Source organism: Salvelinus fontinalis, chromosome 21 (genome assembly GCF_029448725.1).
Source record: "Salvelinus fontinalis isolate EN_2023a chromosome 21, ASM2944872v1, whole genome shotgun sequence".
Classification (NCBI taxonomy): domain Eukaryota; kingdom Metazoa; phylum Chordata; class Actinopteri; order Salmoniformes; family Salmonidae; genus Salvelinus; species Salvelinus fontinalis.
Window position 1 is genome coordinate 47,806,064 of NC_074685.1, and position 14,991 is coordinate 47,821,054.

The 14,991-nt window shown below is 40.7% G+C and overlaps 1 protein-coding gene across 1 annotated transcript in view; it reads right to left on the reverse strand.

The window, feature by feature from the left end:
* Positions 1-5,057, reverse strand: part of slc27a6 (solute carrier family 27 member 6) — a 40,244-nt gene extending 35,187 nt beyond the window's left edge. Inside the window, exons 1-2 of the mRNA XM_055875552.1 lie at positions 4,384-5,057; positions 1,976-2,185 (exon numbers count right to left, since the gene is read on the reverse strand). Of these exons, the coding sequence (XP_055731527.1) occupies positions 1,976-2,185; positions 4,384-4,870 (697 nt within the window). The 5' untranslated portion in view covers positions 4,871-5,057. The remainder of the gene's footprint in view (positions 1-1,975; positions 2,186-4,383) is intronic.
* Positions 5,058-14,991: the final 9,934 nt, after the last annotated feature.

Consider the following 14,991-nt stretch of genomic DNA (forward strand, 5'->3'; position numbering starts at 1 on the left):
TCGTTCCACTGTGGTACAGGATGGTCAGATATCGTTGTATCGTTCCACTGTGGTACAGGATGGTCAGATATCATTGTATCGTTCCACTGTGGTAAAGTATGGTCAGATATCGTTGTATCGTTCCACTGTGGTACAGGATGGTCAGATATCATTGTATCGTTCCACTGTGGTACAGGATGGTCAGATATCATTGTATCGTTCCACTGTGGTACAGGATGGTCAGATATCATTGTATCGTTCTACTGTGGTACAGGATGGTCAGATATCATTGTATCGTTCCCCTGTGGTACAGGATGGTCAGATATCATTGTATCGTTCCACTGTGGTACAGGATGGTCAGATATCCTTGTATCGTTCTACTGTGGTACAGGATGGTCAGATATCATTGTATCGTTCTACTGTGGTACAGGATGGTGATGGTATGTTGATCTTCAACGTCTACATTCAGACATATGAACCAAAAGAAGTTCAACCCATTCAAAGTTAAGAGTGGTGTTGTCTGCAGTCAAGAACGAACGGCTCCACTAAAACACATTAGCAACATGATATTCTATCAGGGATTCTTATATTCTTATTTCTGTCAACCTAATTCAACCTAACCTAATTTCTAGCCAACCTAATTCAATTGTATTATTTACAGGGGACCCCCCCCCCCCAATCTAAACAACATGTTAGTTGAGTCTTACTAACCAGGTTATCATCCAACCTTTTTATGCCAGTAAAGTACATGTTGGATTAAAAAAAACAAATGTCACGACAGGCCTGATGGAAACAGAAAATTTGTCAGCCAAATGTCAACATAACAAAATACGCTAGACAAGGTGGGATCTTTTGTGTCTATAAAATGTATTATGCGAGAAAAGGGGGTAGAAGCGCTTTTATGTGCAAGTATTGATATAATAACCATAATATCGAAGCAAACTTGGGAGTCATGCAATGATATGTTGTGTGGTCCTCTCACTACGACTCTGGAAAGCATGCAGTTTATTAGGCTTCAGATCAGTTATGATGAACTTCACAGGGTGGTGAAAGTGCACCGTGATGAGCTTGATGCTCCTTTCCAATAAATATCCAGGGTCTAATTCTGGTGACATGATCATCGATGCTTGACTGCCGTTTAATAAATACAAATAATCTCATCATAAAGGCTATAGTCACCCTGTATCTGTGAGCTGTTGGCTAGAGAGCATGTGTCAAGACCTTAGTGGACACATTCGCTATATAAAAACACAACATTTTTAGTGACAAAACAATCAGTAAAATTAAAATTGTTGTTATCGAAACCCAGCTACTCTGTATTTTTATTCGGGACATTGGAATTTAACCACAAGTCATTTTTATGTCCAATACGGCATCAAGCCCAGTCCGCAACAAGTCCATTTGATGGAAACACATATCTGACGGTAAAACACGTATATTATTTTTACGTCGATTTTTGAATATTCTCATGAAAATCTGTCACCAATTGGATGGAAACCTGACTGAGAAATGAATTCAGTCACGAGAGTTTAGTCTGACCTCCCTTAAGGACAATCAGCTGTTTAGCAGGGGTGAGAGAGGTGGTTTCCCAGCAAAAAAACTAAAACAACATTGTGATGATTTAGGGTGATGTTATACTAACAATCACGTACTTACTAATGGGCCTCCTCAAATGAAAACACTCATTAAGTGCTAACTAATGAGTCATTAATTTAATTAACATACAACTAATAAGTGATTAACATGCAACTAAATAGTAATTAAAAGGGGAAGTTCAGATTTGAACTTGAAAGTGATTTTTCCTCCATCACTTCCATTGACTATTTGCTAGTGGTGGCTAAAGATAGCTGAAGTTTGTAGTGGCTGTTTAGAAAACCAAACCATGATTTACAGTTTCTCCTGGCCCATAGATCTAACCATCTAACATCAAGTTGTAAAATCCTGAACTTCCCCTTTAACGTATAACTAATGACAAATAAACATGTAATTGACGCACCAGTGGTTCCTGAGGTGAAGATGTAGAGGGTGGGGGCCTTGAGGGAGGTGGCAGCCCTCAGGGCAGGCGGGGTGGGCTTGTCCGACGCCTGGTCCATCTTATCTAGCAGTGTCTGGACCTCCGGGTGGCTGCTCTTGTTCTTCATGGCCCACACCGAGATGCTGTCCTCCAGGAAGCTGGGCAAGATGTCCTCCAAGGAGTCCAACAGGTCTGAGAGGAATAATAGTAAGTGAATGAGTTATTCAATAGGGTGAATCACTCAATAATTGCCTTGTCCAGGCAACACAGCCCAAATGGATCTGGGACTAGGTTAAATAGATATAAGTGGTTGCTTCTGGACACTAATGCTGTACCAGTATGTTCAACGCATATTGTCAAGTTTTTGCATGTTCCCTCCATTGACATCAATCCATTATCCTGTGTGTGTAATGCATGACAATCTGAAATTAGGATTGTAATACTGTCAAAGTATGTTAAATGACATATTGTCACTGATGAAGGACAACTGTGCCAGCAAGCAGGTGTATCAGATCAGGCCTCTGAGTAAGCACAGAAGCATTGAAGAAAGTAGTAAAGTAGGAGTGAGTACAGGGAGGAGAGATATTCCCAGCAGGTGTAGGATGTTGTCATCCTAAATTTGGTCTTTAGCCAAGGGGACTTACAGTTAACACATTTCTAATGAGTGGCCCATGGGAGGTGGTCAGAGACCTGGCAGTGTGGTGCCAGGACAACAAGACAAAGGAGCTGATCGTGGACTACAGAAAAAGGCAGGCCTAACAGGCCCCCATTAACATTGACGGGGCTGTAGTGGAGCAGGTCGAGAGTTAAGTTCCCTTGTGTCCACACCACCAACGAACTATCATGGTCCAAACATACCACAACAAAACATTTTCCCCCCTCAGGAGACTGAAAAGATTTGGCATGGGCCCCCAGATCCTCAAAAGGTTCTACAGCTGCACCATCGAGAGCATCCTGACCGGTTGCATCACCGCCTGGTATGGCAACTGCTCGGCCTACGACCGTAAGGCGCTACAGAGGGTAGTGCGAACGGCCCAGTACATCACTGGGGCCAAGCTTCCTGCCATCCAGGACCTATATAATAGGCGGTGTCAGAGGAAAGCCCATAAAATTGTCAGAGATTCCAGTCACCCAAGTTATAGATTGTTTTCTCTGCTACAGCATGGCAAGCGGTACCGGAGCACCAAGTCTAGGACCAAAAGGCTCCTCAACAGCTACTACCCCCCCAAGCCATTAGACTGCTGAACAATTCATAAAAATTCATAAATTGTCCGGTGGTGATTTTTATGAATTGTTCAGCAGTCTAATGGCTTGGAGGTAGTAACTGTTGAGGAGCCTTTTGGTCCTAGACTTGGTGCTCCAGTACTGTTTGCCATGCGGTAGCAGAGAAAACAACTCCAGGGTTGTTAGTTCAATTCCCACAGTGGGACCAGGACAAAAAAAAAAAATGTATGTACTCACTACTGTAAGTTGTCCTGGATAAGAGCTTCTACTAAAAAAATGTATGTACTCACTACTGTAAGTTGTCCTGGATAAGAGCTTCTACTAAAAAAATGTATGTACTCACTACTGTAAGTTGTCCTGGATAAGAGCTTCTACTAAAAAAATGTATGTACTCACTACTGTAAGTTGTCCTGGATAAGAGCTTCTACTAAAAAAATGTTAGGTGTCTGTGATGAAGACATTAATTGCTGATCATACAAAGTGTATGGGCCATTTTGAATTATAGCATAAATGGTAATAGCGTTATGAACCAGAATGCTTTGCACATGGTTCAATGAGACCATATAGTCCTGGACTCAAATTATTGCTCAATGGAGAATCTCCAAGTGCTTTTTGGCCTATTACTTTTTTTGTGTGTCTGGGAAAACAAGGCCCATAATGTATAGGAATACATTTACATTGACTGTGCATTTGACCCAGTCACCTTAATAAGCTTCATCCTTGGTAACATGGCCATATGGACTTAACAGGCTTACTCATGTTGATATGTCTCGTTGTCAACGACTGTGTGTAGGCAAAATTCTTAACACCAATAGGACTTCGTAGAATTCAGTGGGGGGTATACACAAGCACATTTGTTAGAGCATCCCCGTTTCACAACACTGTTTTAGCTCGTAAGGCTACTGGATGGAATGACAGATAGCTGGAGCATTCCAGGCGAGCCAAACATATCCGGTGTGGGCTACAACTATGGGAACAATGTTTTTCCATTACATTTCTTTGGACACAATTAATTTAAAAACACTTTTTTTTTTTTTTAACAATACGGCGTTCGTGTGGTAGGCTAATAACGTTCATTATCTAATTATTATGTCACACTACCGATTGGCCGCCAACAGCCTACGCGACACTCATCAACCGTTAAGTAGACTATATTAAATGTTTACCTGCACCAACAACAAGAGTCTTGGCCCCACAGCAGTTGAAACAATGTAGCAACGATCTGGACTTAATGTTTGTGTTTAGAAAAGCCACTGAACATCCGAGTTTGATCAATCCAAACCAAACACAGATGAAGTCGGGCTCATTGTTCATCAGAAGCGCAACGGAGTCGCCTTTCTTCAATGTGCCCTGCTCGAGGAAGACATTCGCCAATTTGTTGCTCCGCTCGTTAATGTCTTGATAGGTGTACGTTATTCCCTCATATATAAGGAAAGGTTTAGTGGGAATTCGCTCTGCCTGTTGGACGAATCTGTCAATGATAGTGACAACTTTTGAAGTCATTTTGAATATCTCCAGACGTGCGCCGTATCGGATGACTTTCACTAAATAAAAAACATCTTTCCAAAAGTAAGGGAAACACAGTTGCTGTACAACGTGTAGGGCGAAAATGCCAGCTACTAGAGCTGTCACCCATCCCAACGAGAAAAACATCGCGCCAGTTCCAAACCAATTCCTTTGAAAATTCTAGAACAAGACAATGTTGGAGACGCCGTGGATGTCACTGTCCCGAGCAATGCATTGTTACAAAACGATGTAAAGGAGAGCAGCGAATTCAGTTCAAGCCTTAGCTGGCTCTCTTGCCTTATGAAACGCACATGGAATCATGTGACTCTTGTTGTACAACTCACCGCTAAAGGGGGAGTGTCCTTATCAGAGCACGTTTTGTTCCAGTCTGACAGTTTGTAGCAAAATGTGTAGAGACCTATAAATCAACATTCTTGCCGTTGTCAATAATATCAACCACGCCCAGGATATAGATTTGTAAAACCGAGATAGGTCCATAGAGATAGATAGAGGACTCATCTTGTGTATCTGTGCCATTATAGCGTCTGTACCAGCATTGGCAGCGCCATTGAGGCTATCTCAATTTTAAAGTAGTCACTTTTGTTCTTCACAATTGGCTGATCCCTCCGATGATCCGATTGGACATGACTCCAAGTGGGTCAGCAGGAAGGATAAGGCCAATAAAGTTAGAAGTCCCACCAAGTTGACTACATTAAAATGGTGGAAACCCTCAATGGCGCTGTCCATGCTAATACAGCCTTTTGGCCCCAATATGGACAGGTCAAGCTGTTCTTTTGACACCTATTGCTATCTTACCTGTCCTAAAGTGCAGTCAGGAGGACATTGTTGCAGACCAGGGACAGTAGGCTATACCTCACTCAGAATTAATATTGTGAAATCTTTTATTCACAATTTAATTTGCAAAAACTGTCAGTTTAATTTTATAAGTACAATGCAGCTGTTTTTTGTTGTTGTTTTTTCCCCAAATTTCAAATCATTTCTGGGTAACAATTAAGTACTTTACGGTTATTATTTTTGACCATTTTAACTGAAAACAAACACAAATAGGTTTTTTTAAGCAAAGAGGAATTTCTCAAGGAAAAATGTAGCTAGGACTATCTGGGAGTGGTCTGAGTGGAGACCACTCTTTTCAAACAGCTCTTACACTAAAAGGGCATTATCATAATTTTCACAATTTCACAGTATTATTCCAACCTCATAGCGTGGAAATATATATAAAACACAGAGAAAATCTAGATTTTAACTGCACTAGGCCTTTAAAAACAATATAATCTTTCTGAATGTGACAGCATTCTTAATGTAACATCATCAATGTTATCATCATCATTTTTCGCCACAGATAACACTGCCAGAGCTACTTTTCAACCTTCAGGGATTGATTTAAAACGAGGCCTGTTGTTTCAGCAACTAACACATGTGCTCGTGACATTGCATCAATTGCAAATTAAGTATCAAATCCAACTATTTATGCTACTCTTCCCAGTCGGCAGTCTGAAATTGAATTTACCGGCTTACATAATTAAAAACACAGACACTGACTGTTTGAAAAACTTTTAGTTCACTGACTGACTGACCCTGATATGCCCTAGACGGTCAGTCAGTGCCCTGAACCGTTGGACCTTTTATGGATGTAAGCCTACGTATGTCTTTGACAATGCTCTACCACAAACCAACGTTTAGTTGAATTATTACGTAGACACCAGTGTTTATTTATTGTAATAAGGGTACAAGGAACATTCATATAAAGGCATCAATGGACTATCGATGGGTTCAGAATTATTCTCAGTTCATATGACCCTTTTGGTCCTTTCAAAACAGTCATTAGGATTCTGCTAAAGAGACGGTACCCCTCCCTAGAGGAAGGTCTCTGGGTCTATATCTATCCAGGAAGTCCTATAGAGGGTCACGAAGTCATATAGAGAGCCAGGAAGTCATATAGAGGGCCGGGAAGTCCTATAGAGGGTCAAGGCACCTCTTTTACAAGGAAGACCTGTCTCGTGTCCTGAGAAAATTCCCTTCTCATTATTCCAACACAAGGGCTTTGTCAAGAACCACAGAGATAAGCAGTTTTGGGTTACCTCACTTCTATTTAGGCAAAACCCCATTGGGCCCTGTCACGCCCTGACCATAGATTGCTTTGTATGTTTCTATGTTTTGTTTGGTCAGGGTGTGATGTGGGTGGGCATTCTATGTTGTATGTCTAGGTTGTCTATTTCTGTGTTTGGCCTGGTGTGGTTCCCAATCAGAGGCAGCTGTCTATTGTTGTCTCTGATTGGGAGCTATACTTAGGTAGCCTGTTTTCCATTGTGTGTTGTGGGTGATTATTTTCTGTGTAGTGTCTGTTCACCTCGTAGATCTGTTTCGTTTTCTCATTGTTTGTTATTTTGTGTAGTCAGTTTTTCTGTGTAGTCTGTGCAGTTATTTTTGTGTAGTCAGTTTTTTGTCAGTTTTTCTATTAAAATTATGACGAACACTTAGCACGCTGAATATTGGTCCGATCCTTCATACTCCTCAGATAAAGAGGACGAGAATCGTTACAGGCCCAGGCAAGAATTGTTGATTGTAAAGGTGTGTTATTCTGTCAGTGAGAACTAGAACATTCTAGTAGTGTCCTTCCAATTCAAAGTGATTCATGTCATCTGGGAACCTAGCAAATGTTCATTTGGAGTCAACTATCACTGTAACTGTCAGTTGCTTTGAATAAAGTGTTTAATGGATCACATTGTGAGGTTAAGAGTGCTGGACCAGTAACCAAAAGGTTGCTGGTTCGAATCCCTGGGTAAACTAGGTGAACAATCTGATGTGCCCTTGAGCAAGGCACTTAATCCTAATTGCTCCTATAAATCACTCAAGATAAGAGTGTCTGTAAAACGTAATCTCTTGGTTTTACTCATCGGGTTAGAGTATGTACAGTATGAAGCAATGGCCACCTGAGGAATCAGTAAAAGAGGTCAGAGAATAAAAGGTTGCTTGCCTTTCTCTGAATGAAACAGCAGTTTTCTCAGACAATGTTTTCGCTTGAAGGTTCTTGAAACTCACAATCACCATAGAAACATAACGTTTAAAAATAAAATATATATATTACTCATACTAGGGCTTATCACAAAAGCACATTGTAAAAAACACTGTTAATGCACAATAACCAATCATGTCTTTGGATATGTCAGTGTCAAGAGAAGAAACACTCTGCAACTGGACTTCCAAACAGATTATCTTGTACTATAGTAGCACCACCTGGTGAAACAGATTCTCTTGTACTATAGCAGCACCACTTGGTGAAACAGATTCTCTTGTACTATAGCAGCACCACCTGGTGAAACAGATTATCTTGTACTATAGCAGCACCACCTGGTGATACAGATTATCTTGTACTATAGCAGCACCACCTGGTGAAAGAAATAATTTTGTACTATAGCAGCACCACCTGGTGAAACAGATTATCTTGTACTATAGCAGCACCACCTGGTGAAACAAATTATTTTGTACTATAGCAGCACCACCTGGTGAAACAAATTAACTTGTACTATAGCAGCACCACCTGGTGAAACAGATTATCTTGTACTATAGCAGCACCACCTGGTGAAACAGATTCTCTTGTACTATAGCAGCACCACCTGGTGAAACAGTTCATTTTGTACTATAGCAGCACCACCTGGTGAAACAGTTCATTTTGTACTATAGCAGCACCACCTGGTGAAACAGATTATCTTGTACTATAGCAGCACCACCTGGTGAAACAGATTATCTTGTACTATAGCAGCACCACCTGGTGAAAGAGTTCATTTTGTACTATAGCAGCACCACCTGGTGAAACAGATTATCTTGTACTATAGCAGCACCACCTGGTGAAACAGATTATCTCGTACTATAGCAGCACCATCTGGTGAAACAGATTCTCTTGTACTATAGCAGCACCACCTGGTGAAACAGTTCATTTTGTACTATAGCAGCGCCACCTGGTGAAACAGATTCTCTTGTAAATTAGCAGCACCACCTGGTGAAACAGATTATCTTGTACTATAGCAGCACCACCTGGTGAAACAGATTATTTTGCACTATAGCAGCACCACCTGGTGAAACAGATTATCTTGTAATATAGCAGCACCACCTGATGAAACATATTATCTTGTAATTTAGCAGCACCATCTGGTGAAACATATTATCTTGTAAATTAGCAGCACCACCTGGTGAAACAGATTATCTTCTAATATAGCAGCGCCATCTAGTGAAACAGATTATCTTGTACTATAGCAGCACAACCTGGTGAAACAGATTAGCTTGTACTATAGCAGCACCATCTGGTGAAACATATTCTCTTGTACTATAGCAGCACCACCTGGTGAAACAGATTCTCTTGTACTATAGCAGCACCACCTGGTGAAACAGATTATCTTCTAATATAGCAGCGCCATCTAGTGAAACAGATTATCTTGTACTATAGCAGCACAACCTGGTGAAACAGATTATCTTGTACTATAGCATCACCACCTGGTGAAACAGATTATCTTGTACTATAGCATCACCACCTGATGAAACAGATTCTCTTGTACTGTAGCAGCACCATCTGGTGAAACATATTATCTTGTACTATAGCAGCGCCACCTGGTGAAACAGATTATCTTGTACTATAGCATCACCACTTGGTGAAACAGATTATCTTGTACTATAGCAGCACCATTTGGTGAAACAGATTCTCTTGTACTATAGCATCACCACCTGGTGAAACAGATTCTCTTGTACTGTAGCAGCACCATCTGGTGAAACATATTATCTTGTACTATAGCAGCACCACCTGGTGAAACATATTATCTCGTACTATAGCAGCGCCACCTGGTGAAACATATTATCTTGTAAATTAGCAGCACCACCTGGTGAAACAGATTATTTTCTAATATAGCAGCGCCATCTGGTGAAACATATTATCTCGTACTATAGCAGCACCACCTGGTGAAACAGATTATCTTGTACTATAGCAGCACCACCTGGTGAAACAGATTCTCTTGTACTATAACAGCATCATCTGGTGAAACAGATTCTCTTGTACTATAGCAGCACCATCTGGTGAAACATATTATCTCGTACTATAGCAGCACCACCTGGTCAAACAGATTATCTTGTACTATAGCAGCACCACCTGGTGAAACAGATTCTCTTGTACTATAACAGCATCATCTAGTGAAACAGATTATCTTGTACTATAGCAGCAAAATCTGGTGAAACATATTATCTCGTACTATAGCAGCACCACCTGGTGAAACAGATTATCTTGTACTATAGCAGCACCACCTGGTGAAACAGATTCTCTTGTACTATAACAGCATCATCTGGTGAAACAGATTATCTTGTACTATAGCAGCATCATCTGGTGAAAAAGATTCTCTTGTACTATAGCAGCACCACCTGGTGAAACAGATTCTCTTGTAAATTAGCAGCACCACCTGGTGAAACAGATTCTCTTGTAAATTAGCAGCACCACCTGGTGAAACAGATTCTCTTGTACTATAGCAGCATCATCTGGTGAAACAGATTCTCTTGTACTATAGCATCACCACCTGGTGAAACAGATTCTCTTGTACTATAGCAGCACCACCTGGTGAAACAGTTCATTTTGTACTATAGCAGCGCCACCTGGTGAAACAGATTCTCTTGTAAATTAGCAGCACCACCTGGTGAAACAGATTATCTTGTACTATAGCAGCACCACCTGGTGAAACAGATTATTTTGCACTATAGCAGCACCACCTGGTGAAACAGATTATCTTGTAATATAGCAGCACCACCTGATGAAACATATTATCTTGTAATTTAGCAGCACCATCTGGTGAAACATATTATCTTGTAAATTAGCAGCACCACCTGGTGAAACAGATTATCTTCTAATATAGCAGCGCCATCTAGTGAAACAGATTATCTTGTACTATAGCAGCACAACCTGGTGAAACAGATTAGCTTGTACTATAGCAGCACCATTTGGTGAAACAGATTCTCTTGTACTATAGCATCACCACCTGGTGAAACAGATTCTCTTGTACTGTAGCAGCACCATCTGGTGAAACATATTATCTTGTACTATAGCAGCACCACCTGGTGAAACATATTATCTCGTACTATAGCAGCGCCACCTGGTGAAACATATTATCTTGTAAATTAGCAGCACCACCTGGTGAAACAGATTATCTTCTAATATAGCAGCGCCATCTGGTGAAACATATTATCTCGTACTATAGCAGCACCACCTGGTGAAACAGATTATCTTGTACTATAGCAGCACCACCTGGTGAAACAGATTCTCTTGTACTATAACAGCATCATCTGGTGAAACAGATTCTCTTGTACTATAGCAGCACCATCTGGTGGAACATATTATCTCGTACTATAGCAGCACCACCTGGTGAAACAGATTATCTTGTACTATAGCAGCACCACCTGGTGAAACAGATTCTCTTGTACTATAACAGCATCATCTAGTGAAACAGATTATCTTGTACTATAGCAGCAAAATCTGGTGAAACATATTATCTCGTACTATAGCAGCACCACCTGGTGAAACAGATTATCTTGTACTATAGCAGCACCACCTGGTGAAACAGATTCTCTTGTACTATAACAGCATCATCTGGTGAAACAGATTCTCTTGTACTATAGCAGCATCATCTGGTGAAAAAGATTCTCTTGTACTATAGCAGCACCACCTGGTGAAAAAGATTCTCTTGTAAATTAGCAGCACCACCTGGTGAAACAGATTCTCTTGTAAATTAGCAGCACCACCTGGTGAAACAGATTCTCTTGTACTATAGCAGCATCATCTGGTGAAACAGATTATCTTGTACTATAGCATCACCACCTGGTGAAACAGATTCTCTTGTACTATAGCAGCACCACCTGGTGAAACAGTTCATTTTGTACTATAGCAGCGCCACCTGGTGAAACAGATTCTCTTGTAAATTAGCAGCACCACCTGGTGAAACAGATTATCTTGTACTATAGCAGCACCACCTGGTGAAACAGATTATTTTGCACTATAGCAGCACCACCTGGTGAAACAGATTATCTTGTAATATAGCAGCACCACCTGATGAAACATATTATCTTGTAATTTAGCAGCACCATCTGGTGAAACATATTATCTTGTAAATTAGCAGCACCACCTGGTGAAACAGATTATCTTCTAATATAGCAGCGCCATCTAGTGAAACAGATTATCTTGTACTATAGCAGCACAACCTGGTGAAACAGATTAGCTTGTACTATAGCAGCACCATCTGGTGAAACATATTCTCTTGTACTATAGCAGCACCACCTGGTGAAACAGATTCTCTTGTACTATAGCAGCACCACCTGGTGAAACAGATTATCTTCTAATATAGCAGCGCCATCTAGTGAAACAGATTATCTTGTACTGTAGCAGCACCATCTGGTGAAACATATTATCTTGTACTATAGCAGCGCCACCTGGTGAAACAGATTATCTTGTACTATAGCATCACCACCTGGTGAAACAGATTATCTTGTACTATAGCAGCACCATTTGGTGAAACAGATTCTCTTGTACTATAGCATCACCACCTGGTGAAACAGATTCTCTTGTACTGTAGCAGCACCATCTGGTGAAACATATTATCTTGTACTATAGCAGCACCACCTGGTGAAACATATTATCTCGTACTATAGCAGCGCCACCTGGTGAAACATATTATCTTGTAAATTAGCAGCACCACCTGGTGAAACAGATTATCTTCTAATATAGCAGCGCCATCTGGTGAAACATATTATCTCGTACTATAGCAGCACCACCTGGTGAAACAGATTATCTTGTACTATAGCAGCACCACCTGGTGAAACAGATTCTCTTGTACTATAACAGCATCATCTGGTGAAACAGATTCTCTTGTACTATAGCAGCACCATCTGGTGAAACATATTATCTCGTACTATAGCAGCACCACCTGGTGAAACAGATTATCTTGTACTATAGCAGCACCACCTGGTGAAACAGATTCTCTTGTACTATAACAGCATCATCTAGTGAAACAGATTATCTTGTACTATAGCAGCAAAATCTGGTGAAACATATTATCTCGTACTATAGCAGCACCACCTGGTGAAACAGATTATCTTGTACTATAGCAGCACCACCTGGTGAAACAGATTCTCTTGTACTATAACAGCATCATCTGGTGAAACAGATTCTCTTGTACTATAGCAGCATCATCTGGTGAAAAAGATTCTCTTGTACTATAGCAGCACCACCTGGTGAAACAGATTCTCTTGTAAATTAGCAGCACCACCTGGTGAAACAGATTCTCTTGTAAATTAGCAGCACCACCTGGTGAAACAGATTCTCTTGTACTATAGCAGCATCATCTGGTGAAACAGATTCTCTTGTACTATAGCATCACCACCTGGTGAAACAGATTCTCTTGTACTATAGCAGCACCACCTGGTGAAACAGTTCATTTTGTACTATAGCAGCGCCACCTGGTGAAACAGATTCTCTTGTAAATTAGCAGCACCACCTGGTGAAACAGATTATTTTGCACTATAGCAGCACCACCTGGTGAAACAGATTATCTTGTAATATAGCAGCACCACCTGATGAAACATATTATCTTGTAATTTAGCAGCACCATCTGGTGAAACATATTATCTTGTAAATTAGCAGCACCACCTGGTGAAACAGATTATCTTCTAATATAGCAGCGCCATCTAGTGAAACAGATTATCTTGTACTATAGCAGCACAACCTGGTGAAACAGATTAGCTTGTACTATAGCAGCACCACCTGGTGAAACAGATTATCTTGTACTATAGCAGCACCACCTGGTGAAACAGATTATTTTGCACTATAGCAGCACCACCTGGTGAAACAGATTATCTTGTAATATAGCAGCACCACCTGATGAAACATATTATCTTGTAATTTAGCAGCACCATCTGGTGAAACATATTATCTTGTAAATTAGCAGCACCACCTGGTGAAACAGATTATCTTCTAATATAGCAGCGCCATCTAGTGAAACAGATTATCTTGTACTATAGCAGCACAACCTGGTGAAACAGATTAGCTTGTACTATAGCAGCACCATTTGGTGAAACAGATTCTCTTGTACTATAGCATCACCACCTGGTGAAACAGATTCTCTTGTACTGTAGCAGCACCATCTGGTGAAACATATTATCTTGTACTATAGCAGCACCACCTGGTGAAACATATTATCTCGTACTATAGCAGCGCCACCTGGTGAAACATATTATCTTGTAAATTAGCAGCACCACCTGGTGAAACAGATTATCTTCTAATATAGCAGCGCCATCTGGTGAAACATATTATCTCGTACTATAGCAGCACCACCTGGTGAAACAGATTATCTTGTACTATAGCAGCACCACCTGGTGAAACAGATTCTCTTGTACTATAACAGCATCATCTGGTGAAACAGATTCTCTTGTACTATAGCAGCACCATCTGGTGGAACATATTATCTCGTACTATAGCAGCACCACCTGGTGAAACAGATTATCTTGTACTATAGCAGCACCACCTGGTGAAACAGATTCTCTTGTACTATAACAGCATCATCTAGTGAAACAGATTATCTTGTACTATAGCAGCAAAATCTGGTGAAACATATTATCTCGTACTATAGCAGCACCACCTGGTGAAACAGATTATCTTGTACTATAGCAGCACCACCTGGTGAAACAGATTCTCTTGTACTATAACAGCATCATCTGGTGAAACAGATTCTCTTGTACTATAGCAGCATCATCTGGTGAAAAAGATTCTCTTGTACTATAGCAGCACCACCTGGTGAAAAAGATTCTCTTGTAAATTAGCAGCACCACCTGGTGAAACAGATTCTCTTGTAAATTAGCAGCACCACCTGGTGAAACAGATTCTCTTGTACTATAGCAGCATCATCTGGTGAAACAGATTATCTTGTACTATAGCATCACCACCTGGTGAAACAGATTCTCTTGTACTATAGCAGCACCACCTGGTGAAACAGTTCATTTTGTACTATAGCAGCGCCACCTGGTGAAACAGATTCTCTTGTAAATTAGCAGCACCACCTGGTGAAACAGATTATCTTGTACTATAGCAGCACCACCTGGTGAAACAGATTATTTTGCACTATAGCAGCACCACCTGGTGAAACAGATTATCTTGTAATATAGCAGCACCACCTGATGAAACATATTATCTTGTAATTTAGCAGCACCATCTGGTGAAACATATTATCTTG